Source organism: Vipera berus (genome assembly GCF_964194415.1).
Source record: "Vipera berus genome assembly, chromosome: 4".
NCBI lineage: Eukaryota > Metazoa > Chordata > Lepidosauria > Squamata > Viperidae > Vipera > Vipera berus.
Window position 1 is genome coordinate 21,548,887 of NC_138206.1, and position 25,823 is coordinate 21,574,709.

General features: G+C 41.4%; 1 protein-coding gene across 2 annotated transcripts in view; it reads left to right on the forward strand.

The window, feature by feature from the left end:
* Positions 1-1,499: 1,499 nt before the first annotated feature.
* The window catches only part of FGF9 (fibroblast growth factor 9), a 45,987-nt gene continuing 21,663 nt past the window's right edge, over positions 1,500-25,823 (forward strand). The window contains exons 1-2 of one of the 2 annotated variants that reach the window (XM_081328058.1): positions 1,500-2,499; positions 19,861-19,964. In XM_081328058.1, coding sequence (XP_081184184.1) covers positions 2,223-2,499; positions 19,861-19,964 — 381 coding nt within the window. In that variant the 5' untranslated portion in view covers positions 1,500-2,222. Of the gene's footprint in view, positions 2,500-8,319; positions 8,407-19,860; positions 19,965-25,823 lie in introns of those variants that run through there. The other variant, XM_081328059.1, reaches the window with a different exon arrangement.

The following is a 25,823-nucleotide window of genomic DNA, read 5'->3' on the forward strand; positions in this document are numbered from 1 at the left end:
AGCTTTGGGCCCCGGCAATAAAAAGCGCAAGCACGTGGGCTACTTCTCAAGGCCACCCTCACCTCGCGGCGGTGCGGCTGGCTGGGCGACGAGGCTTTTCTACTTTCCTCCCGCGTGGGTTCCTCAGCAGCCAGCTGTATTGCTGCAGAAACTAAGGGCGCCCGCCTGAATTTGGAGCCGCTGGAGTGCAAACGGCTAAGCCGTGTTACAAAAAAAATGACCCGAAACAGGGTTAGGCAGAAGAAGTCAATGGCTCTCAGAGGAGGACAAGCCCACCTCAGCTGCCCTCAGAAAAACGCTCCCTCCGCATTCAGGGGAGATTCTCGGGGAGGAAGGCGTCCCGAAGTGTTGCAGCCTGCTCCCCTCCAGACCCACCCCCTCCACCGTCTTCTGGTGGTTGGACTTCCGGGTAGCAAAAAAAAAAAACCCTCCGAACCTCTTAGGTCTCTCTCGAGCCCCGAAGGTTGTTCCGTGCGCGAATTCTGGAGACGCGTGGAAGCCTTTTCCCAGGGAAGTTGTGAACGCCGGCTTTGCCGCTTTAAAAAGCGCGTGCGTTTGCAGAGCGCGTGTTTCTCCCACAATAAAACTCCGTCCCAAGTAAACGCATTTTTAAGCTTTTGTTTTTGTTTTTTTTTTAACTACCACTGAGCCTCCTGGGAAAACTGGACCGGGCTGAATGCACAATATCAAGCTTTGAAGGGTGGGAGGGGGGGTGGGGGTCTCCCTTTTACATACTCAGCGAATTCAATGACCAAACACCTAACCAAAAGCAAAAATAAAATAAAAAAAATAAAATCCCAACCAGCTTTTACTTTGATCTAAGGCCGTGCTGCTCTTCCTCCCTCCCCACCTCCCTCCCCCCCCTCTTCTGTGAGCTCCTGACTCAATTGCGGCTTCAAAGTTTCTGGTCCGCATCGTTTTCTGTCCTACTGCATACCACGGACCCAGGAGTGTCGCAGACCAGTAAAAAAAAAATTGGGTGCGTGCGTATCGGTCCCGGTGAGAGAGCGAGCGAGCGAGCGAGCGAGCGGCGATTCAATCGCCTGGAGCAGGCTGGGTGTGGGGTAAGCTGTCTATTGCAGCAGGTAATGTTGAGCGCTAGGACCTGGGAGAGCCTCTCCGCCGCCCGCAAGCTGGACTACCTTAAACCCAGCCCAATGCCTCTTCCTGCGCCACTTTTCCCTGCGTGCTTGGATGGGAGAGCCACAGACGAGAACCGCAGCAGCTCGGGGCTGGAGTACAACATCGCCCGGCCAGCTCTACCGAAGCTACACCTGTTCCGAAGCAACTCGACGAAAAGATCCCCCGCACTTGGACGGAGCTGCCTTGCCGCTTGCCTGGGTGGTTCGGGGCTGGACCGTCGGCCGGGCTGAACCGAGGAGCATCCGCGTAGGATTCTGGATAATAGATCTGGACGTCAAAAAGTTTTTAAAATATTATTATTTTAAGAAATCCCGTTCTCCTTTCGGGGGGAGGATTTGCCTCGGCCAGCAAATGTGAATGTCCCCCTCCCATTCTTCTCCCCCCTCCCTTTCCCCTCCTTTTTAGGATTCATGCTGATAGATGCAGTCTGGTATAGACTAAAAAGAGCGCATGTCTTTTGGGAAGCAGAACCCATAAAAAAGCCTGGCGGCGGCCGGGAATCTAAGATGCCATATATCGATATTGTATGTCCCTACTGCCCTCTGTAACGCCTAAGGCGCCGAAGTTGCTATGGTCATTCCGCTCCTAAACCCAATGGAGAAACTACGGATTTTTATTCTTTTTACGGCTGAATGGGCAGAAGACCTCACCGCCTGCTAAGAGCCCCGGGAACATAGACCTCGTCCGCTGCTTCTAGACCCACAACCCGAGGGGCTGAGAGCTATGTCCCGGTGCGGAGCGAGCGCGCTGCTTTTTTCAGACTAAGTGGCGATTTGACCTTGAACCTGAGGCCAGCCGAAACAGCGGGCTGCTTTTACTCTGGTGTCACTTTGGTTTTTTTTTATTTTTTAGTTTGGAATCCGTGCGATTATTGATGGATTAAAACAGAAATCTTTTCCCCCGCCTTCCCTCAATGTAACTGCAAGTGGAAGGGGAAGAACGGAGTGGGAACACATTCTTTAAAAAATAAAAATAAAAAAAGAAGAAAAATCTTAGGTTGGCCACCAGCAGTTACAATTTGCTGCCAAAAAAAAGCGCTTACCTTCCCCCCCTCCTCCTCCTCCCCTCCCCCGCTCCTGATGGCTCCTTTAGGTGAAGTTGGGAACTATCTCGGGGTCCAAGACGCGGGGCCCTTTGGGAACGTGCCCGTGTTGCCGGCGGACAGCCCGGTTTTGTTAAGCGACCACCTGGGGCAGTCCGAAGCAGGTGGACTCCCCCGGGGGCCTGCGGTAACGGACTTGGATCACTTAAAAGGCATCCTGAGGCGGAGGCAACTCTATTGCAGGACTGGATTTCATTTAGAGATTTTCCCCAATGGTACGATCCAAGGAACCAGGCAAGACCACAGCAGATTTGGTAGGTATGGGCGGTTAACCCCCTGGTGGCCGTGGGAGGGCTATGCCAGAAGTCGTCCTGACCCCCTTTCCTGCGCAAGGTGGGGGGGGGGCGGGGAGGAAAAGGAGTGGGAGCTGCTGGGGGATGGCGCCGTGGTGAAGCCCAGCAAGTGTCCAAGTAAGGGTGGGGGGGAAAAAAGAGTACCATAGCTTGATAAAAATCACAGATGCGGCCCGCTCTCTCTCTCTCCTTCCTTTACTTAGGAGTAAATGCAAGCGTTGATAACCAGAGGGAAGGGTCCTCTTTCTGCAGAGGTGCAGCCCGTCTTCCTGTGAACCCGTTTCCAATCGGGGCAGGAATTCTCTGTCTGTTTAGCTGGGCGCCTCTTCAACTCTTAAGTAAGCGCCAAGCAAGCAGACGTGCAGAGAATTGGGCTTTTCACTTTCGTAATCCCGCAAAGTGTTTTCACGATCTGTTCTCCCTACTCCCCTTTCCTATCTGCTTCCATCCACCTGCCTGAACTGCAGCAGACCTTGTCGGCCGTCCCCGCGCTAGCTCTTTCGCCGCTAAAGGGACCCCTCTTTTTTCCAGAGAGAAGGACTGTCCGGACCGAGCCAGCCCCGCTGACTGTCGGTTACCGGCATAATAAACAGAAGATTCGTTTGGTCCCGAAATAATTCTAGTACGATTCTTCTCAGCCAGTAGACAGCTCTGCTTCCCTAGGGTCTCCCATCCAAGGAAGTCGCCCTTTTTCATCTCCTGAAATCAGCCAGGTGACCAAGTTTGAAAGATTCTGTTCTGGAAAGGAAAGGAAGCCTTTGCTTTATCTTCGCGTTTCTGTTGCATGAGTGGGTGTCCGCATTCTTAGATACCCAATATCAAATAAAAGACCCGCGCTGGCTAGCAGCTAAACACGGACTTCGCTTAAAGGTTTTTATTTTTTAAGACCTCTCTCAAGGAATCTTCTCTGTGACTCAGCGTAGACAGCCGATGAACTTGTTCAGCCTTTCCCAACTTGCCTTACTCCAGAGGTCCTGGAATCGCAAATGCCTTTGTCCACAAATAGCATGATTTGAGAATGATGGGAGTTGTAGTTCCTATCTCTTGGCGGAGTGGGGGGCGGGGGCGGGGCGGCGGATGCTATGCCACACATTCATAGGGACCGTCCGTGAGTTTTGGTTTATATCGCTGGGTTTTAAGTCGCGGGTCTGATTTAATTGCACGGACTGAACTTTGGAAAATGGATAGAATGAAGCAATCCCACTTAAGAGAGCCGGGCTCCAAATGCTGTTGGAAGGAGTTGACTTGCGGGGAAATCCACCTGACTGCACTTGGCCCAGATCATAAAACATCAAGTTCAGCGGTGATTTCCCTTCCCTTTCCACCGTCATGCTTTAAGGCCAAAATCTCCATTTCATGTCTTTTACTGCTTTCAAGAGCCATTTGGAAATGCCGCAGTTCTGTGAACAGGTCTTGTTATAACCCTCCACCTCCTTTTAGTCTTGCCTGAATTGGCTTTCCTTAGCTCTGAGGACACGCATCCGATTTTCAGCCCCTCCACCAACCCCGCCCGGTTTTCGAAGAGAATCAGACTTGCGAAGCTCCTAGGAACACCTTTCCTAATAAAAGGTTGTTAAAAGTGTGGCCCGTCTCCTAGACGCGGGGGGCGTGTGTGTGACATTGAAAGGAATCCAAGAGGCGGTAGCAATGCCCGAGGGAAGAAAGTTGGGCTATTAAACAAGAATTGGTTTTGAGCCTGCTCTGTCTTCTGCACGCCCCTTTTGCTCCGAAATGGCTTTGCGTGACCCTTATGCAGCGGTTGAGATCTGGTGCAGGGTGTGAGCATGGCTATATGTATATGTATATGGCTATACGCGCGCTCTCAAAAGACCGGACTGGAAGTGTTACGGTACATTTTCGGGCGCGAGGTCGAAAGCCGGAAGCGGCGGTGTGTTAAAAGGCGAGATCTGCAGTCGGGTCTAACGCTCAGCACCAGTCCGCGGACTCAGCCGACAGCAGGTGTACGGTGGCCGAGCTGCTGCTGCTGCTGCTCCCTCGCGCAATTGCGCGGCGGCAACAGCAGCAGCTGGAAGACAATGCCGCGGGGTCCTAAACTCCGCCTTCTCCTCCTCTCGCCACTCCCTTGAGGTGGCCTTGAATTGAATAGTCAATCCCCTTTACAGGAGAACAGTTCTTTAAAAACAAATATCTAAGGCAGCGTTTCCCAACCTTTAGGAACTTGAAGATGCGTGGACTTCAACTCCCAGAATTCCCCAGCCAGCTATGCTGGCTGGGGAATTCTGGGAGTTGAAGTCCACGCATCTTCAAGTTCCTAAGGTTGGGAAACGCTGATCTAAGGGGCACCGCTATGCCAGCGGTTCAGAGGAATGCATCATTTGCAGTTAAATTCAAGAGTCTTCCTTTGATTTAAATGGCTATCCATCTTACCTGCCACAACTCCAGCCTCTTAAAGTGGAGAAGACCGACCCTTGCGGAAGTTTTAAGACTGGTGAGACTTAATTAGTACTCCGACGGGGAAGCACTCAAAGAATCCCAGGAGAGCAGATCTGATGGCTAAGAAGACAGTGGCAAATCACTTCTGCATTGTTATCAGGGAAACATCATGGGCTGTCCATGTGTAGTTGACTTTGACTCAAGGAAACTTTACTTAGGGGACTTTATTACACAGAATGGGGAAATTATGCCAGCTAATATTCTGTTTTATAAATCAGAAATACTGTTTTGTGCTTCTCTGAATGTAACAAAAATCCAGCTGTTTTCTTCACTTATTTGAAAAGAATAGCTTTGGAGTGATGCACAGGAAAAATTGAAAGATTAGGTAAAGTGATAGAGCTTGATGTGGTGATATCCTCTTTTCTAGCATGATGTTTGCAGAGTTGTCAAAAAAAAAAAGTCAAGTGGCATCCACCACCATGCAATCCAACCCTTTACCCTTTAAATGTTCATCACAATACACACTGAAAAAAGGTGGTGCTTAGATTACAGTACTAGTTGTTGAGGTTTGTTTTTACATCCCCTGGCAATACCCTTGTTTTCTATTGGTGTTGGAATTCAGATCTGGTAACTTTGGGCTGGGTAATTGTGGTTGCTGAAGTCCAAATTGTGTAGAAAGTGCCAGTGTGGTCAATGTGTATAGTAATAAGTAGTAAATATGGGTTTTTTTCATCACAGCAAATTATACAGTGAAAATTATAAGGCTGCAAACCCCATGACCACCCATTTAGGGCAGATTCCACTGAATTCAGTAGCTATTTACATATAACTTATTGCTCCACCATTAACTGAATAAATCCAACTTCCTTTGTTGATAGGCCATATTTTCAGCATGCATATTGTATGAAGCAAACTCACAGGTGCTATTTCTGAAGCTGTGCAGCCTGCAATCTGATTTACAGTATGTCCAGCTGTTGTAAAGGAATCCTGATTGTAGATGAACTAGATTAATAGAGCAATAAACATGAAAGAAATAAAAGCTGCATGCACAATTCAGATTCCTGGAATGGCACCTGCAGAGCACAGGTGACTCCAAAAGAATAAAAAACACCTGTGGTATACATTATATTTTTTTTAGAGAAAAAAACCTAGGAAAGAGCCTCCCTGAATATACTTGGCAAAACATCAAGCTTTATATATCTTGACTTCTTTTATACCTAGTTTGGTTTCTAGATTCTACAGAGACCAGGGCAGTTATATAAAAGCTGTAGAATATGCTTTTTAAAAAGCTTGCCTTTTTATTAAGATTAGTAGCAGAAATTCATTCACTCAAAATGGAGTGTGTAATGCCATCCCTAACACTGATTTCCGTTCAATTCAGAGGAATATGTTAGTATTGGGGACTGCAGTTAGTAATGCAACTAAGATATTCATAATAACTTCTAAAAAAAACTCTTCCAGATGTGCAGATTCCAAATTTCCAGCATATCTAGAAGGCACTGGGTCTGGAAAGGCTGTTCTACAGTCTATCTCTCAATAATTGTATATAGTTTTCAGGTTATTTACCCATTTATTTAGGCAACCACCAAATCTGGACTGCAAAAATTCAGGCTATTCATGGTAGAAATATAGAAAACTCTTTGCCGTTTTCTAGCAAGTATACTGATTTTTGCATTTGATTTAAAGTCCATAGTAGCTTCATGCCAAAGAATCTAGTGTATAGATTCACTATGGTGTTTCTACCCTCCTCACATTAATAAATGTGTTCAGCGATGTAAAAAAACTATGTGCCATTTTTATCTTGCTGTAAAGTTTACACCAGAATAAATCTGTTTAAACTGTGATAGTGTTGCTTTTTCCGCAACATTTTTTTTTACTCTTCTGGACTTAAAACGCGATTCTGGGTGACCAAGCCCATTTTTTAACATGTCACTATACAAAGTATCGCGTTCTCCCCAAAATTTAGTCAGCAACGTGTCTCTAAAATCCATGATCTCTAGAAGTGGGGTGGAAAGGCGTGCCTCTTGCGTTGGCCCTTCTCTGCACTACTACCACACGAATCCTTCGTGGTTTTCTGTTACTGCCCCTCCCCTTTCCGCAGTTAGCTGCTGGCAAAAGGAGGGAAGAGAGAGAGAGAGAGAGAGAGAGAGAGAGAGAGAGATGGACTAAACCGCAAAGTTAACCATCCACAGTTTAGTCAAATAAATTCCGCCCGAGTAATTAAAGGCCGCGGAATTGAGACAGAACGCACGCGCCATTTGGAGCCGCGCGCTGTATTCAGTGAGCTCTACGCAATAGCGGGCAGGGAGAACCCGGCAGCTGCGTGACAGGACCGTTCACACACCTCACGGATAAGGTTGGAGGGCCAGTTCTGACGTAGAGAAACCGTGGTGCAAGGTTAAGCCCCAAGCGCCGTTCTCAGTGGGGGTGGGGTGGGGGGGGCTGGGCGGGGCGGACATCTCCGTGAAGCGCGGAACGTGCTCAAGCGAGGTCTTGCGAGGTCCTTCAACCGCCCGCAGTGCACCCAAAAGTAGAGGGCTGGGCCACAGGAATCCGGAAGGCCGCTAGGTGGCGGCAAGCAAAGCAAGCACAAACTCCTGGAGGCCCCTCGGTCGTCCGGAATTGTGCAGCACAAAGATGGGAGCCTTCTTCGCGGCTCCAAGCGGCTTTCAATGTCAAACTCCCCCCCCTCCTCCTTTTTGTAGACCAGGGGGTCTTCAAACTTGGCCCTTTTATGACTTGTGGACTTCAACTCCCAGAATTCCTCAGCCAGCTTTGCTGGCTGAGGAATTCTGGGAGTTGAAGTCCACAAGTCATAAAAGGGCCAAGTTTGAAGACCCCTGTTGTAGACTGTCCGTCGGGGCGTAAAATCCAACTACTGCAGCAGGTGTGTGCTCCCTTGCCCGCCAGTTCCTTAATTTCCCCGGAGCGGGCTAAGAAATTCAGTGGCAGATAATCGCTGGGAAAACGGAGAAAGAGGGACCTGCGCTAAGACTTTTGGGGACAGTATGCGGAGGAAGCCCTTCTCTGTTTTTTTTTTTTTGCCCAGGATATCCGCTGCTTTCCCCGGTTGAGGCCTTTGAAGGTGGTGCCGAAGGCGGAGGAGAGAGGCAGACGCGCGAGCCTCTCCCTCGGAGGAGTGACCTCGCCTCGTGGCCCGCTTTTATTTCCCTCGTTGCCTGCGGCTGCTAAACAGAGCTTGCTGCTTCGAGAGCTATTTTTGTCTTTTTCCTCGCCCTTTCTTTTCCTTCCACCGTGCAGCCGCAGAACCAAAACTGAAATCCAGCCTACAGGCTTGTTTTAGTTTGTGCTCCCGTGTAAGCTGAGGGTTAGGTGTATGTGTCTTCCTTCTTTATGGTTTCCCATTTTCTCCCTGCCCTAAAGAGCTTGTACCAAAGATGAAGTATCAAAGACTGCCGCTGCTGAAGGAGACCTCCTTATTTTCTACTTGTTCAGAAAGCAAGATTAGAAAATGTGACGACAGCAAAAAATGTTCAGGACTTTTGTGGGGGGGACGTTATGTAGGTAAAAATTGCTTGACATTGGAACATTGCTGATTGGGAAACTGCCCTTTACACAATTGGAAAGATTTAAATGGATGCTCATTTACCAGGGAAGAGGAACTGAGGAGCAGATCATGCATTGAACAAGGGATTGCTTGGTGTAGGTTTATCCAACATTATGGTTCTACAGTTGGTTTTGTACAGCGTGCCAGGCTAAGATAAGAGTTGGACAGTGTGTAATTTTTGTATGGAAGCCGGGTGATTCTCTTAATATGTTGGGTGAATCAAAACATCAGGTTAAGCTACAATATGGCTTATTATTTGGGCAAAGTATCTTATGTGGGTCTAATGGTGAAAAAGATAGAAGAAAGAAGGACCATTAGCATCAAGGTGAATAGACTTAGTTACCATAGTGATAAGTACAGTGTTGAAAAAGTTGAAGGACTAGGTTAGGGACAGATCATGAAGATAATATATCTGTAGTCGGTCAATAAAGTCGTGATGGTATGTAATAAATCAAATGTAATGTAAACTTAGGAAATGTGCTTTAATTCAAATTTACATTTTAGTACATTGTGTAAATCCAACCTGTGGAGGAAGTTAAGCAATATAGAGTGCTTGGGGCCATCTATTTGTTTATTAAGATAATTTCCTGGATAAGTCCCAAATTCCATAGTTTTAATCTATCCATACTATCTTAACCTATATTCATATCAGAAGTATTTAATCAAATATGTAAAGGATATGACTGACTCTCCAAACAATTTAGCTGAGGATTCATATTTATTCAGAAGAACAGAAGCACTAGAAGGGGAGGAAGAGTTATGTTAGAATTATCCATAAGGTAAAGGTAAAGGTTCCCCCACACATGTGTGCTAGTCGTTTTCCAACTCTAGGGGCCGGTGCTCATCTCCGTTTCAAAGCCGAAGAGCCAGCGCTTGTCTGAGGACGTCTCCGTGGTCATGTGGCCGGCATGACTAGACGCCAAAGGCACACGGAATCCTGTTACCTTCCCACCGTAGTGGTCCCTATTTTTTTACTTGCATTTTTACATGCTTTCGAACTGCTAGGTTGGCAGAAGCTGGGATGAGTAACAGGTGCTCACTCTGTTACGCGGCACTCGGGATTCGACCCGCCAAACTGCCGACCTTCTGATTGACAAGCTCAGCGTCCTAACCCACTGAGCCACCGTGTCCCTATCCCAAGTATCTATACCTGCTCAAAAATCTTCAAGAATCTTGGGGGAAAAGGGTCTTTGAAATGGATTTGAACTCTAGGAGGCAATGGGACTGCATCCATACAAGCATTTGGGAAAGAGATTTACCATTTGCTTCTTCAAAGATTTTTTTTCCAGCAGTCTAATTAATATCCCTGGAATTTTCATCTGGTCCCTCATCAAGCAAACTTTAAAACTTAATAGTAGACTGTTGGAATGCTATAGACATAATTTATCTTATTTATAACTGTCTTCTGACATTATGATTAGCAAGTATTGAAATGTTTGTTGGATGACTTAGCACTTAATTAAATATGACCATTAAAAAGCTAACGGTCAGGTTGTTCCATCTCCTTCCCCACCCCCCCACCCAGAACTGTTTCATCACTAGATTTGACAGTGTGTTTGGCAGGACCTATTGGAAAAGTTTGACTTCTCACATAATTTGGGATTTATACCTATGGATGTGGCCTTATTGAATGGTGTAAATTTTCTGCCCATGATTTCTCAGGTAGATTGATTAGATAGGCATGTAACCTTACAAGATTGTTTTTTCCTGAGAAAAAAATACTGATCACTAGCAGAACTCAGTTCGGTCAGAGTTATGCTTTTCTGGTAGTACAGTTTAAACTTAAATTAGCAGACTAACATAACCTTTGATGATAAACATGAAATATTAAATAAATTGGCTTAATAGATAACCTTTATTGTCATTTTTTTACTATGGGCACAATGGCACACATTAAAAATGAAATTTAGCAGAGAGAAATATAAAATGATCTTAAGAAAAATAAATGAAATCTACATGTATAAGATAGGAGTATTCTGACTTAGTAATGATACTGGTGAAATAGGAATAATAGCTTATTGAGAACTAAATAGAAGTTGATATGATGTGGTTGCCAAAAGAACAAATGCAATTTAAGGTGCAGAACTATAGCTTCTAATAATTGTTCCACTTTATTCTCCATTCTGCTTACCATATTTTTAAGGAGGATTTAGACAATAGGGATGATCAGGAGTCTAGGAATTAAGTTCTCAGGACAGGTGGAAGGAACAGGGCATGTTTAGCCCTGAGAAGAGTCTGTAGGTAGAGGCATACAGGAGCACTCTGTAGCTACCTGAAAATATATTGCCTAGATGGCAACCTTGGCTCTTTTATGACTCGTGGACTTCAACTCCCAGAATTCCTGAGCCAGCACAGCTGGCTCAGGAATTCTGGGAGTTGAAGTCCACGAGTCATAAAAGAGCCAAGGTTGCCTACTCCTGGCCTAGAAGAAGGTCTCCCATGTCTTAGGACAGGATACGGAATGCATTTTGAGTTATGGGAGAGCAAACTCCAACTGAATATTAGTAGAAGATTTGTGCATGTGTGCACCTTTGAATTAGTGTTGACTCCTGGCAATTGCCACGACAAGTCTCTGCAGTTTTCTTTCCAATATTTTTGAGAAGTAGTTTACCATTGCCTCCTTCCAGGCAATGTGTGCGACCGGCCCAAGGTCACCCAGCTGTCTTCATGCCTAAGGTAGGACTGGAACTCACAATTTCCCAGTTTGTGCGCCATACTAGGTCTCTTAGTTCAAAAATAAAAATCAAGTAAATAGAGAAGTGGTGAGCTCCCATTTACTGACTATATTCAGGTGAACATTGAGCAGTCATCTGCTAAGGGTGCTTTAATTTGGATTCTTGCTCTGAGCAGGTAATTGGAATCAGCTTCAAATAGCTCTTCATTCTGTTACCATAGTTGTCTTTTCTGTACATGAGTGATAGGCTGTCTTTAGGCCCAATAGTCCTTTTGGCATTTTTGGATCTCTCAGATAGCTGGAATACAGGACAGTTTCTCTCTTATCAAAATGACTACCATAATATCCTGGGTAGTGACACCTTTTCCACCTACCTGAAGGAAGCTGTTGAAATTGCTTTGTCTTGCCTCAAATACTTTCTACTATTCAAGTTAACTTTTGTCTTTTTTCCCCTGGGGAGGTGTGCATACATACACACTAAACTGTGGGCTATGGCAAACTTAAATTTTCCAAGTACAGAGTGTCCTCTATTTAACAACCATTCAGTTAGTGATCATTCAAAATTATAATGTCACTGAAATGAGTGACTTATGTCCAGTTTTCATACTTATGACCATTGCAGCATCCCCATAGTTACATGATCAAAATTCAGGCACTTGGTAACTGGCATGTAGTTATGACAGTTGCACTGTCCTGAGTTCATGTGATCACCATTTGTAATCTTCCAGCCAGCTTCTGACAAGCAAAGTCAGTGGGGGAAGCCATATTCATTTAACAACTGGTAATTTGCTTAACTGGCAAAAAAGGCAAAACTCGGCTGTCTTGCTTAGCAACATATATTTTGGGCTCAATAAGTTGAGGACTACGACTACCTGTATATCTTGCAAAGACCCCCAAGGAAGTAACATTTATAAGATTTTAGGCCATCACCATTTTTGGCATCCATGACATTTATCAACAGTCTATATGTCAAACTGCAGAAGTAGGGTACTCCCTTTGTATTATAAATTCTTTCCTAAGTTACTTCTCACAATAAATGTATGAAACAGTAAACACCACATAGTTTGTTGAAGAAAAAATGAGATGGAAATTAAATCACATATCTTGATTCTTAGAGGTTCCTGCAAAATATAACCCTTCCTGTCACATACACACCTGCCTGTTTTAATGATGGGCATTTTAAAAAATGAAACATTGGGCAGGTGTGTGGGTTTTCCCTTTTCTACAGAGTTATAGAGTCCTTAAATAAAAGATGCCTGTTAACTTTTATTATTTATTCTGTTCTGGAAGCAGAGCCAACACTTTGAAATGGGGAGGCATTTGGCAAATATATTTCCCATTACCTTCAGAGAGTTTTCTTTACATTCTTCTCCAGGCAAAAACAATTTCTGAATGGAAGATAATTAATCCTCTTAGATGGAAGGACAGGAAATTAAAAAAAAAAACAAAACAGCAAAAACATGTTTCTGGAGAGGGTCTGAAGAGTCCCTGTTTTTTTTCATTCTTCTGCAATCTGTGACCTTCCATTCATAGCTTGTGACTCCAGCTCACATTGGTGATGATGCAGCAGTCAGATCTTTGCAAAGACTGGGGAAAAGCTGCAGCTGCAACACAGTTGGGATTTTCAGAAAGACTGCAGATGAAATGCAGTAACTGCATATTCTACATTCAACTATATTGCCAACAGTTTTATGGAATCTGATGACACAGTTGCAATGGGCAGGATATTTTCAGTTCAACAGATAGAAAATACCTGTATCATTAAGCTGGCCCTCAAACCTACATAGTTCTAGTGCAGGGGTAGGCAACCTCGGCTCTTTTATCACTCATGGACTTCAACTTCCAGGATTCCTGCGTCAGCATAGCTGGCTCAGGAATTCTGGGAGTTGAAGTCCATGAGTGATAAAAGAGCCGAGGTTGCCTACCCCTGTCCTAGTGGCTTGATATATTAATTCCCTTTAAACCGGACCTTTTCATTAGTTCTGTGGGTACATCCAACTGATGCAAGTATTGTTTTTGAACAAATGATGCATAATGAATGGATTAAAGGGAAGCTAATTATGAATCTAATTTAATAAATACCTTCAGATACTGTTATACACACTGTAGTTTTGGTTATAAGAGGGCTTACATATATCCTCCCCTTCTCAGGATCCTGTTTTGCATCATGGGTGCATGGGAAGACACAATTTGTCTTGATTTCTTTTTTGTGTGGAGTTGGGGAGAGGGATTTAATTTCCAGCTTTTCTAATACCTGCAGCAACTTAAATAGGGGATTTGAAAGTACTGTATTGTCTCTTTTAGGGGTTCAGCTATATAGCAAACCATATGGTTTGTTTGGTATTGGCTTAGCGTGATGGTTGGTATGTGCTTGTCAAATTTTTATTAGATTTCTTTCCTGCCTATCCTGCCTTTGGATGATTTATGACTTGGTATTTTACAGCCCCCCCCATTAAGTTGATAAGAGTATCCAGCATGTGTCTTCCAAGCCAACATTTGTAAAAATTCTGGTGTTCATAATTTAGTGATTTAAGCATTGTCAGTCTCTGTTACAGAAAATAGTGTCACAGCTGTACCCTGGATAACTCTCATTGCCGTGTCCTACTTTTTGATGTACTGATTGTTACCTCATTATTTCCGAGTTGGAAATTTCTCCTTGGTGTTTAAAATTCTCCTTGGAACTTGGAAGTATTTCAATTTTCAGCCATTCTTTTTCTTTGAGGAGTACAATTAGATAGTTTTACTTGCTAAGAAACATACATGTGAAACTTGCCCACTTCTAAGACTAATACTTTTGGCCTTGTGTTACTTTATGTCTTCTGAGATTTTATTTTTGAATAAGTGATGCTCCGTTTAATACTACTAAGTTGAACTATAACCCTATATCCTTTTCTCCATTTTTTCATTTTCTTTATACCTAAATACTAAACTCTGATTAATTATAATGGGCAGGGAAGATAGGTTCCAGATTCAATCTGAAATTGACTTGTTTGAAATTAATCATAGTTACAATTAACTGTAGAGTGCCATGATCCATTGCAACCTGTTAATGTAAAGCGATTTTTAAAAAAAACTCTTTTGCCATAAATAGTGCTGATATGATTGCTAATTTTTATTCTATCTCAGTAAAGATGCCAGGGAATGGTAGTTTGTTTTTAATGTGGAAAAAGTAAGAAAAGCAAACGATAAATCTTCCTGGGGTGTTTTTCACCCATCAAGCACCACCTACTAGTAGCAAAAACAGCCACCAATTAATGTCTCTTGTGGGAATGGGTGAATGTAGCTAAGTACCTTGAACAGCGGGATTAGCAGTGGTCAAGTTGCCCATTTAATATATCACAGGTATAGAGGTGTCCCTCACCTGTTATCTGTTAGGCATGCTAATTCTGAATGTGGGCCTTGCACTCTTCTGGAAGAATGTTAAATCTGTTTCTCAGGACAGCTTATCTGATGGATTGCAGTCATGGAGGAGAGCCACAGAGTGAAGTGGGAAGGGAAAGGAGTTTTCCTGAAGGGAAACTCAGTACAGACTTTAGTCTTTGCTGGTGTCCTGGAAGTCAGGTGGGTTTTTTTTTTCTGAAGATGATCTAGCAGGAAGTCAGGTGGGTTTTTTTTCTGAAGATGATCTAGCACTCTTTCAAACAGTGCTAGACCTATGTTAGAAGCACTTGGTTCACTTGAAATGGGAGGGGGTGATGAGGAATGAGAGAGTTCCATCCTCAGCTAGTTCTACCCTAAGGTAAAGGTAAAGGTAAAGGTTCCCCCGCACATGTGTTCTAGTCGTTTCCGACTCTAGGGACCCGTGCTCATCTCCGTTTCAAAGCCGAAGAGCCAGCGCTTGTCCGAGGACGTCTCCGTGGTCATGTGGCTGGCATGACTAGACGCCAAAGGCACACGGAATCCTGTTACCTTCCCACCGTAGTGGTCCCTATTTTTCTACTTGCATTTTTACGTGCTTTCGAACTGCTAGGTTGGCAGAAGCTGGGACAAGTAACGCGCTCACTCTGTTACGCGGCACTCGGGATTCAACCCGCCAAACTGCCGACCTTCTGATTGACAAGCTCAGCGTCCTAACCCACTGAGCCACCACGTCCCTAGTTCTACCCTAGAATAACCAAAATGTCATAAAGAGTAGCTGCTTTCCATGCACCTCCTCCGTACAACAAATGATATCACCATGTGAAAACCCTTTGTAAGCAGAAACACCAAAAAACCTATCGGGAATGGAACGAGAAATATATAAATAGCAGAACCCATTTCTTTCCTGCTTGAACTAATGTGTGCAGCACTGAACCCATCTGTTCTCGAAAAAACAATCCCCCCACCCCCAAACTGTTAAACCCATGTAATAAGGAAACTGTAATATTTGATCAATGCTTTGGAAGATGCTGGAAAGGCAGTCTGAAAAAAACTGTGTTATGCAGCCAAAACCAAAATGGCCTTGGAGGCCAGTGTCCAGTGATTTCACAGGAGAAGTCATACTCAAAGCAGCCTAAAGTAGCCAGTAAGACTGCCAAATCCCAACCTCTAACCACATTGGTTGATTAAGAGTTCTAGATTGCATTCATAGTATAGATAGAACAGAGAAAGCACAGTCCCAAAAGTGGGATAGGTGAAGATGGTTTTAAGCAGCCTCAATTGTGGGCTGGGGATGAGATGATGGTCTGAAGATGACCTTAAGGTAGAGGTAGAAACATATAAGGAGAGGCATTCTTTCAGATTCTTTGACACCAAGTTGTGAAGGCATCACATCTATTGATAGGTAGTACTTGCCAAAGAAATAGGTATTTAATGCATACACAACAGTAATTTTGTTGATACAATTGTAATTTTAAATCTATAGTGGTTTAATGGATTGCATATAAATAGCAGTTATAGGTTTATTATTTTGTTAATAACGTGTTAATTCCTTTAGTGCTAGAGGGAATTCTGAGGTACCTAGGATTGTGTGCTGGGATCAGGATATTCCAAAATATTTAATTGCATTGCTTAGTAATGAAAGTTCTGGTGCCAATTGAGGTCATAAGTTGAGGACTATCTGTAAGGTAGCACAGCAGGATTTGGGAGAGATTTAAATGTTAAGGGTGACAAAAAGCTTTATTCCAGTATTAGAAGGACTGCCAGGAGAAACATCCTTCTATGGGGCTTAACAGTAAGGTAAGGTACAGTGGGATAGATTACATTACAAAGTATTTAGTTCTGCTTTTGTGGAGAGCAGAACAGATGCACAACAGTTTTATTTCAAGGAAGCCTTAGCTCAGCTTCAAATTCTGGATTGAAGAAAAGCTTGGATTAAATCTTCCAATTCTACAGCTGGGTAGAATTGGGTAAATGTAAATCAGAATGTGGACTTCCTGATTTTAAAGATCTATCAGTTATGCTTATAGCATATCATATGAACCTAGCTTTTCTGGTTATATTCAATAAATGATCAAACAGATAATAGTTTAGCATGTTTTGTAAATATAGGTCACCTTTTTGCAGATGAAAAATATGTTTGGTCACCTACCTTTTAAATGTCTCAAGGAGAATTGCAGTAAACTGCATACATTCAACAGCAAAATGAAAACAGTTGAATGCAGATTGAAAGAATGTTACATTATACCCAGCAGGAAATGGCCATATGCAGCTGGCATGATGATTCATAAATATCTTTACATTCTGATGCACAGATTGTGTGTATTACAGATGAGTAATTCAGGGCTATTCTTCATAGCCAAATTAAAGTGCTATCTAGAAACGTATACTGCTATCATGCCAATTGAAACTTATAACGGTATAACTTTTGCTATCCCATTGGTGGTCCCTAGCTTGTAATGAGCACAGTTCAAAAGTAGCCCAATCAACAACTGAGTTATATTCTGAAGCATCAAAAAGGGAGCTAGGTTTTTCTATCCTGCTTCCCTATCCTGCTTCAGAACGATCCATGCAAAATTATGCAAAAAATATGCAAAGAGCAAGGATAGAGAAATTGCCCAGATAAAAATGTAGTCAGCTTGTTCTAAATGTGCAATTGATGTTCTAATGCTAGGCCTTATGAAGCCATGACTTTAATGACAAAAGCTGTGAGACCAATTTTCATGAACAGTGGCATTATCAAAGTCTTGGTACATGTAGCCTTTCAGTTAAAATCATAATTGAGCCCACGGTTAGAGTTGTAAGTCATAATGGTCATAAAGTGAGTCACCACATGACTGCATCTGATTTTACGACCGTTTTTGTGATGATTGTTAAGCAGCAGTCATAAGGCAAACCCATTGCTTACTAAGGGTGGTTTTTGGCGGAAACCAGAAGTAAATGCCATTTTCTGATAAAAACTGTTTAAATTGTTTTCACATGACCATGGTGTGCTGCAAATATCTGTAAATGAGGGCCAGTTGTGGGGAGGAGGAGCAGCTGTTAGAACTTCAAATCCAGGTTGTAAATGCCATTTTTGGAGACTGTTGAATGGTTGAACTTTGAATGGTTCCTAAGTGATTGGTCATAAGTTGTATAGAATTTAAGGAGACAGGCTTCAAAATGAGAGATCCTTGTATTTAAGATACAGTTTATTTCAACATATATGTGGGAAAACCCACATTATAGGTAGTATTATAAACCAAATCCAAATCATTTTGTACTTTGATTATGGTGGGACTTAGATCTGTCTAACATACCCTAGATTTGTCACTTTAAGTAGCAATAGCACTTAGACTTATATATCACTTCATAGTGCTTTATGGCCCTCTATAAGTAGTTTTACAGAGTCAGCATATTGCCCCCAACAATCTGGGTCCTCATTTTACTGACCTCGGAAGGATGGAAGGCCTGAGTCAACCCTGAGCCGGTCAAGATTGAACTCCAGACTGTAGGCAGGATTTGCCTGCAATACTGCATTCTAACCAACTCCAAACATCTCCAATACTGAATGCTTGAAGTATTATAGCAAGCATTCATAGTTGCAGTATATAAAAAGCTGAAATCAATGATTTCATAGTTGTTTCAGACTGTTCATCAATTTTGAAAAATCTGCAATAAAGCTTATGTTACTTTCAGGAATTATCCATTGTAAACCAGACCCCTGAAATCAACATGGCAACTACATTTCCAGTGCTCTTTTACATTAGTATGGAAGATACCAGATTTATTAATGCAGAACCCCCAATCAAGGGTTGATTCCAGTTAAGGCCTTTATTGTGCAAACACTTTCACTCACAGGTCTTGCCATTTCATTTTTTTTTAAATTCAACCAAAATTTGAGGGAAAAAGGGACTAGACTTTAGATTAGAAGTGTATGGAATCTTTTGTGTGAAAATACCCAAGATGAAAGTTTAATTCTTTCTAATTGACTATGGTAAATACTCCTAGAAGAATATTGATTGTTTTGAATTATTATTTGATAAAACTATTATTCTAGTAATTTTAAATGTGTAGATTCCAGTAGGCCGCCGTCATCCAGGTTGTAAATTGGATGCCTTTGCAATGATGAATAATATATAAAGCAAAGCTCCATAATAATTGCATAGAACTTTACATGACAAGTTACAGAACTTCCCGTCAATTTTTTCCTTGCTGAATTTCTTTGCTGAGATAGATGAAAGACGTGCAATTATTATTTTACAAAATCTAGTTTGTGCTTTTCTATTAGTCATTTTCATTATGCATTAGTAGAGATTATGACTTTATTCTCTTCCATTAAAATTCTTTTTCCATTCTCATTCCAATAAACCAGACGTCTCAAACTCGCAATGTCACGTGACATTGCGCAAGGTATTGGGACAGTTTTGCCATTGCTGGAAATGGGGTGGGCACGGCTTCCGCGTGACGCATCTGGCCCATGGGCTGGCAGTTTGACACCCCTGCAATAAACCCTTACCTGTTCTCATGTTAAAATGCCTGTACCTTTGCTATAACCATTTTTTTGAAGTTTTCAACATTTCACTCATTAAAAATTGATGTTCAGGAAATGTTTTGTTTAGACATTTTGAGTTAAATTCTGCTTTGTGTTTAACCAGATTCTGAATAATCTTTCATGGATAAATATTGTGCTGCTTTTGCCCTTTAAAGTAGCCTTCAAATGTTCCTTCTAGCTTATCTGCAGGTTCTGCCATGTGAACAGTTAGATCTGCTCAGGCACTTCACTAGAAGGACTTATAAAATAATCCCCGAACAAGTATTTTTAAGGTCTCGTCTTTTGGTTTGACTTTCATATGAAGCCTGAGTTGCATAATTTCAGAAAATAAGGACGAGTCAGGTATCCCCCTTGCTGACTAACAGATTTTATTAACAGGCCTAAGCTTTCATCAGCTGCAGCTCATTTTATCAGATGCATAGGGTGGCTAGATTGATGAAGAATATAAATTGGGATAAAGTGGGGGAGGGAAGAGGGAAGATGAATTGGTTATGCAGATGCAGATAACATATCAGATTACAAGTATCAATTAACGTGTATGTTAAAACCCGTTGCCTTTATTCTTTATAAATGATTTGTTCTTCTGCAATAATTTAAGGAAAAGCTCAACACTGTTTTTCTTACGTATTAGGACTGCCTGTACCTCTAATAACTGCTGATGTGTTGACATTTTTCTTTTTGGTAGAAAAACATCTGCAATTTTAGCAATATGTCTGAATCAATTAAAAGTCAACACAAATATTAAAACAGGAGAATGAAAGCTAGGTTAATACGCTTGCTTTATATCTTTTGCAGGTATCCTGGAGTTTATCAGTATAGCAGTAGGCCTGGTCAGCATTCGAGGGGTAGACAGTGGACTTTATTTGGGAATGAATGAAAAAGGAGAACTATATGGCTCGGTAAGTATTTTGCAGTTAAAAATATGTCTTTACCTAGTCAATTTTAATATTTTTGTGTCTAATTAGCTTCTTTTAAGATATATTATTCAACCATATCATCAGTGATTATGTAACATGTTTATGTTTATGTTTATTGGACTTATATACCGCCCTTCTCCCGTAGGACTCAGGGCGGTTCACAAGGAATTTAAAATAAATACACATTGCAAAAGTTAAGAACAATTAAAATAATTAAATTTAGTCCTTGAATAAAATAAAACCCCTATTAAACTCCAATTAAAAACCAATTAAATAAAATTACAATTAAAATTCTCAGTCCTGGCCGGAAAGCTCAAAGAGCCAGGTCTTCAGGTCCCAGCGGAATGAGCGAAGGTCAGGGGCAGTCCTGAGCTCTACGGGCAGCTGGTTCCAAAGGGCAGGCGCACCCACAGAGAAGGCCCTCCCACTGGGTGTTAGCCACCGGCAATCTTCCTAACATCATTAGGAAGATACCCAAATCTATCAATGCTTATTTCTCATTTTCCCAATTTTATTTAATTCAGTTTTGCTGAATCTTAGATTTCATTTAAAGAAAGTCATACATTTTTGTATGCTTTTCTTCTGTGTGCTCAGAATTTGATTTTTGAGCATTATTAATGTAATCTGCTTTATAAGTAATCTGCTTTATAGGTTATCTACAGTTAAATTCACAGTCTAAGACTGCTGGAAACTTAACAATTCAAGTCCCAAAATATTATTAAAGGTAAAGGTAAAGGTTCCCCCGCACATGCGTGCTAGTCGTTTCCGACTCTAGGGGCCGGTGCTCATCTCCGTTTCAAAGCCGAAGAGCCAGCGCTTGTCCGAGGACGTCTCCGTGGTCATGTGGCCGGCATGACTTAGACGCCAAAGGCGCACGGAACGCTGTTACCTTCCCACCGGAGTGGTCCCTATTTTTCTACTTGCATTTTTACGTGCTTTCGAACTGCTAGGTGGGCAGAAGCTGGGACGAGTAACAGGCGCTCACTCTGTTACGCGGCACTCGGGATTCGACCCGCCAAACTGCCGACCTTCTGATCGACAAGCTCAGCGTCCTAACCCACTGAGCCACCCCGTCTCTTTAGCCCAAAATATTATTATTATACTATAAAACTAGACATTGGGATGAGAGAACTGAATTATAAAAGTGCACCTTTCAAGGAATAATAGAATAATGGTTTAAATCTTTATTGAGGCATAAAATGTACTAGTTAACTTTGGTACTTTCTATCTCTCAATATTTCTATGTCTGGACAATTTTGTATGGATAAAATTTAGGCTGCTTTGAACTCTGGAAGAAATGTGGTATATAAATATAACAGATACATAAATAAGATCCTTTTAGTAACTATTGCTATTAGTAATAGATAAATATGATAATCAGGTTGTATATGCACTGTCATGATCTGCTGTTTGTGTTATTTTATCTATAATGTTATACTGGCATATCACTTACCTTTATTAAGTGTAGATAAAAACTTCTATAAATCAAAATTAATTCCTGGTGATTATCTAAAAATATTCCTGTAATTCTCAAAAATAATAAAGATCTGTATTATCTTCTGAGTTTTTCCAATTTTCCGATATTATCTATAATCCTGGAATTTCCTAATGATCAAAATATCAGGAAAACCACTCAAATGTTTGCTTTTTCAAGAATAGCCAAAGAATACATCAGATGTATAATTCCGGTGCTGTTGGCAAAGCTTTTAAATGGCATATAAATAAACAGAGGTAGGACTTGGTGTAGCAGAATACTTAAAAATTCTAAGGCATTCCAGTCCTTCTGGAACCATAATAGGTTGAATGGCATCTAATAGCTATACTGGAGCATGTTGCATTTGGTGGACACAATAGATGAAAACTGCATCTCCAGAATTCTACGTGGACTATAATATAATTTCCAAAACCTTACATAAGAAGTTGCTTAATATTTTTGTTAGAGTTATCTGTCCTCCTTTCAAGCTTCATAACCAGAGAAACCAAGTGATATCACTGGCATATAGTCATAATAAATGATCCTCGGGGGGAATGCTCTTCTCTTCAGAAAAAATGGTCCCACTTCATCTTGTATCTTTGTCGTCCTCAGCTTTAGAAAGTTAGTAAATATTTATAGTTGAAGATGAACTGTCAGTGCATATTACATATCAGAAAAGTACAATAGGAAGGAAAAAAAACAGAATGCTGAAGTGAATTACTTATTATTGGTGTGGGTGAAATACCTCTTTCTCTCCTCCCCTTCTCTCTCCCTCTCTCTCTCTCTCTCCCCCCCCCCTCTCTCTCTCTCTCTCTCTCTCTCTCTCACACACACACACACACACACACACACACACACACACACACACACAGTGTAACCTATTAGCCCCAGAGTAGCAGCGGTTATACTACAAAATACAGCTATGTGCCATGATATTTCTGAAAATAAACGGGCCTGTAAAAGAACTTTTTCCTCATCCTACCAAAGCAATTAAGCAGTTAGAGAGTTATTAAATGCATGCAGCAGGCCATGGAAAAAGGGCAGGACATACAGTGCAGGACAATTTCAATTTCCCACACTGGGCAAATCATAATTGATCATGTTCTAGAACAGTGTTTCTCAAACAGGGAAACACAATTATAGAACACTATAACTTACAAATGTAAGTTAGGAGAAGTTGATGTAGCATGCAAGGGACATTGGAAAAGTAGCTGGCTGAATTGAATAGTTTTCCATAGACCAACTGTTTAATAACATGGATTGTCCTCCAGTTATTCTGGAGACCATTGTGAAAGATGGATTGTTTCAGCTCCACATTTGTGCTCTCAAGTTCAATTGAAGGCAAATATTGGGCTGAAAGACCTGAGGTCTGATTCAGTATCTTTTTTCCATGGTATCTGAAAACCATCTCTGAAGAAAGCAGAGGCCTAGTTGCGTTACCATTATAAATGATTATGGCAAGAGACATATAGCACTTTCTTTTCTACTAGTAAATATAAAACCAAGTTAGCAATCTTATGGGCTAGTGAAAGTGCTTATTTGTTTCCCTCCAAATAGGAGATTAAAAAATTAGACCCGGGTATTTAAGGGCCTTGATTTGTACTATGTTGATATCATTTTCAGATGATTATTATGCTTAACATAGTTTTTAATAATGATCGCTGTTTTTGTCTTGGAATGATGATTATTAAGTAAGTTATGATGTCTACATTATGGGGGCAAAGTCTTGGATTCTCTGCCTTAATTCTACTTGTATTGTAGATAAGATGTGTCATTGGTATAAAGAAGGACTGCCAGTTTAGTGGGATGTAGTTCATTGTTAAAGTTTGGCATATGGAGTTAAACTGGAAAATGTGAGACTAAAATGCATGTTTGCCTCATTCCTTTCTGAATAGAAATTAGTACAGACAGGCAGTCAGGAAAAACTGCTTTGCCATGGCATGAAGTTATGTAATTGTGTTATCAAAAGTAGTACTGTAGTATCCAGTCAATTGAGGAGAACTAAATCAATTGAAGAAGACTCTCACTCTCTGTATTTCTTCCTCAACTTAATTTGGCCTTTCCTAACCTAGAGTCATTTAATTGAGTGGAATTCAGTTCTCAAAAGTCCTATCCAGCACAGGTACATTTACAGGTATGAATAAAAGGCAATAAATTTGTAAGAACTGAGTTCTACATTCCCCTATGTTTATTCATGTAGTGGTATACCATCACTCATTTCTGTATTTGCAAATTTTATCAATACATCTGAATTCTGTGACCTTTCAGAATTTTCTCTGCAACTCTGTGAAAGCTAAAAAGAGAACTTCCCAGTTGTTCATGTGCTCTTAAAAATGATGTAATTTGAATGAGGGAAATAAAATGTAAGTACCGGTAAACGGAAGAAATATTAAATAGGCACAGATCTCCATTCTTCTTTTTGTGGAACTATATATGCCTTCTAAATATTTGATGATTTGAGGGGGAGAATGTTAAGAATTTGCAGGGGGAAAAAGCTTATACTTAAAAATGGGTATTTTAGGATACCTTTCTTTGGAAAAAATGAAAAAGTTTGGTCTATAGAAAAACTACCAAACCCAGGTTCTATTGCAGTTTTATTTATTTATTAAATTTACATGCCACCCATTTCATTTTGAAGCGACTCTGGGCGACTTACAGCCCGGTTCCAAGAGTCCTTCTAAGACAAAAAGATGCCATGCAGAAATGCAATTGTACTTACATAATATATTCATTGTTACATATTAGAAATTGCCTTACAATATAACATATGAAAAACATGTGAAATTAGCAATATCATCTAATTGTGTAACAAGATTGAAGAAAACTATTGGCTGTCTGAAGTATATTAGTTCTGAAATTAAGTTTGCATGGAAACAAACTGGCACTCAAAAAAGACAATGTTATTTAATAGCTACTGCAGTATAAAAGAAATCTTTAAATGTATCAAAACTTGAAACTGCTTTATTTTACTAATGAAATTGGCTTGGCACGTAACTGATTTTGAATCTGAGTGTATCTTTCCTTCCTCAGTTAATTTTGCAATGGGTACCTATGGACATTTTGAAGTACAGAAGCTTTTTGTTGTTGAATAGGAAATGTATGCAAAGCTTAATGAAGTACTTGGCAATGGTGTGTTTGGGCCATATGCTGTGGAAATTCCTATTTCCATTGGTGGGGCTTGCATAGGAGAAATGCCTGGGGCATTGTCCCCCAAGGCTGTAAGAACTGGCTTGAAATGCTGTCAGCAGAAGATGGGCTTTACTGCTAAACTGCAATGCAATGAAATGAAAAGTGGCTGTGATCTAATTCTATTAGTTTCAATGAAATGTATCATCTAATATTCATGATCCTTTAGGGTCTTGTTGACACTGGCATAATTAATACCTATATTTCAACAACTGCCAACGGTAGCAGAAATTCTGTTATGGTCTGGAATTGGTGCGTATTTTCCTATCCTGGATTCTTGAAGCATATGCCAACAAATCGCGCTCAAGGTGCTGGCTTGTTTCAAGTACCATACTGGTATTGGGTTAAAAAAGCTTATGGGGGGAGGGTGTGGTATTCTGGGTGCCAGAGCTAAAGTGTGGCTGGATGCTGACACTGCAGTACTGACACTTGCCAAATGACATGTATCCATTAGCAAATCTAGTCTGTGTTGAAATAGTTTATTATTGTAAATTCCATCTTCTGTGCTAGACTTTTAAAGACCCACAGACACTCAAATAACATGGTTATTAAAGTCATGTAAAATGTAGGGAGCCATGGAGATGATCTTGGGGAAAAGATTCAGAAACTATTGCAAAAAGAAAATGTGCAGACGTTTGCCCTGAGCTTTCAGAAAAGAGAAAGTATTAGGAAAAGAGTCACACTTGGCTGCTCCCTGATTCCCAGGGGTATAAAAGGGAGGGATGGAACAATATAATCAGTCTTGCAAGAGTGTTACTATGGCCTTTTTCAGTAGAGTTTTATTATTCATGATTCAGATGAATTAAAAGTTTTTGATATTTTGGGCAAGTGTATGTTGCAGTGTTTGAAACTAAACATTAAGAAAACCAAGATCATGGCATCCAGCCCTCTCAATTCCTGGCAAATAGATGGGGAAGAAATGGAGGTAGTGAGAGATTTTATTTTCCTGGGCTCCAAGATCACCACAGACAGGGACTGCAGCCAAGAAATTAAAAGACACTTGCTCCTAGGGAGGAAAGCCATAGCAAACCTAGACAGCACACTAAAAAGCAGAGACATCACCCTGTCAACAAACGTGCATATAGTCAAGGCTATGGTCTTCCCAGTTCCAATGTATGGCAGTGAAAGTTGGACCATAAGAAAAGCTGAGTACCAAAGAATTGAAGCCTTTGAACTATGGT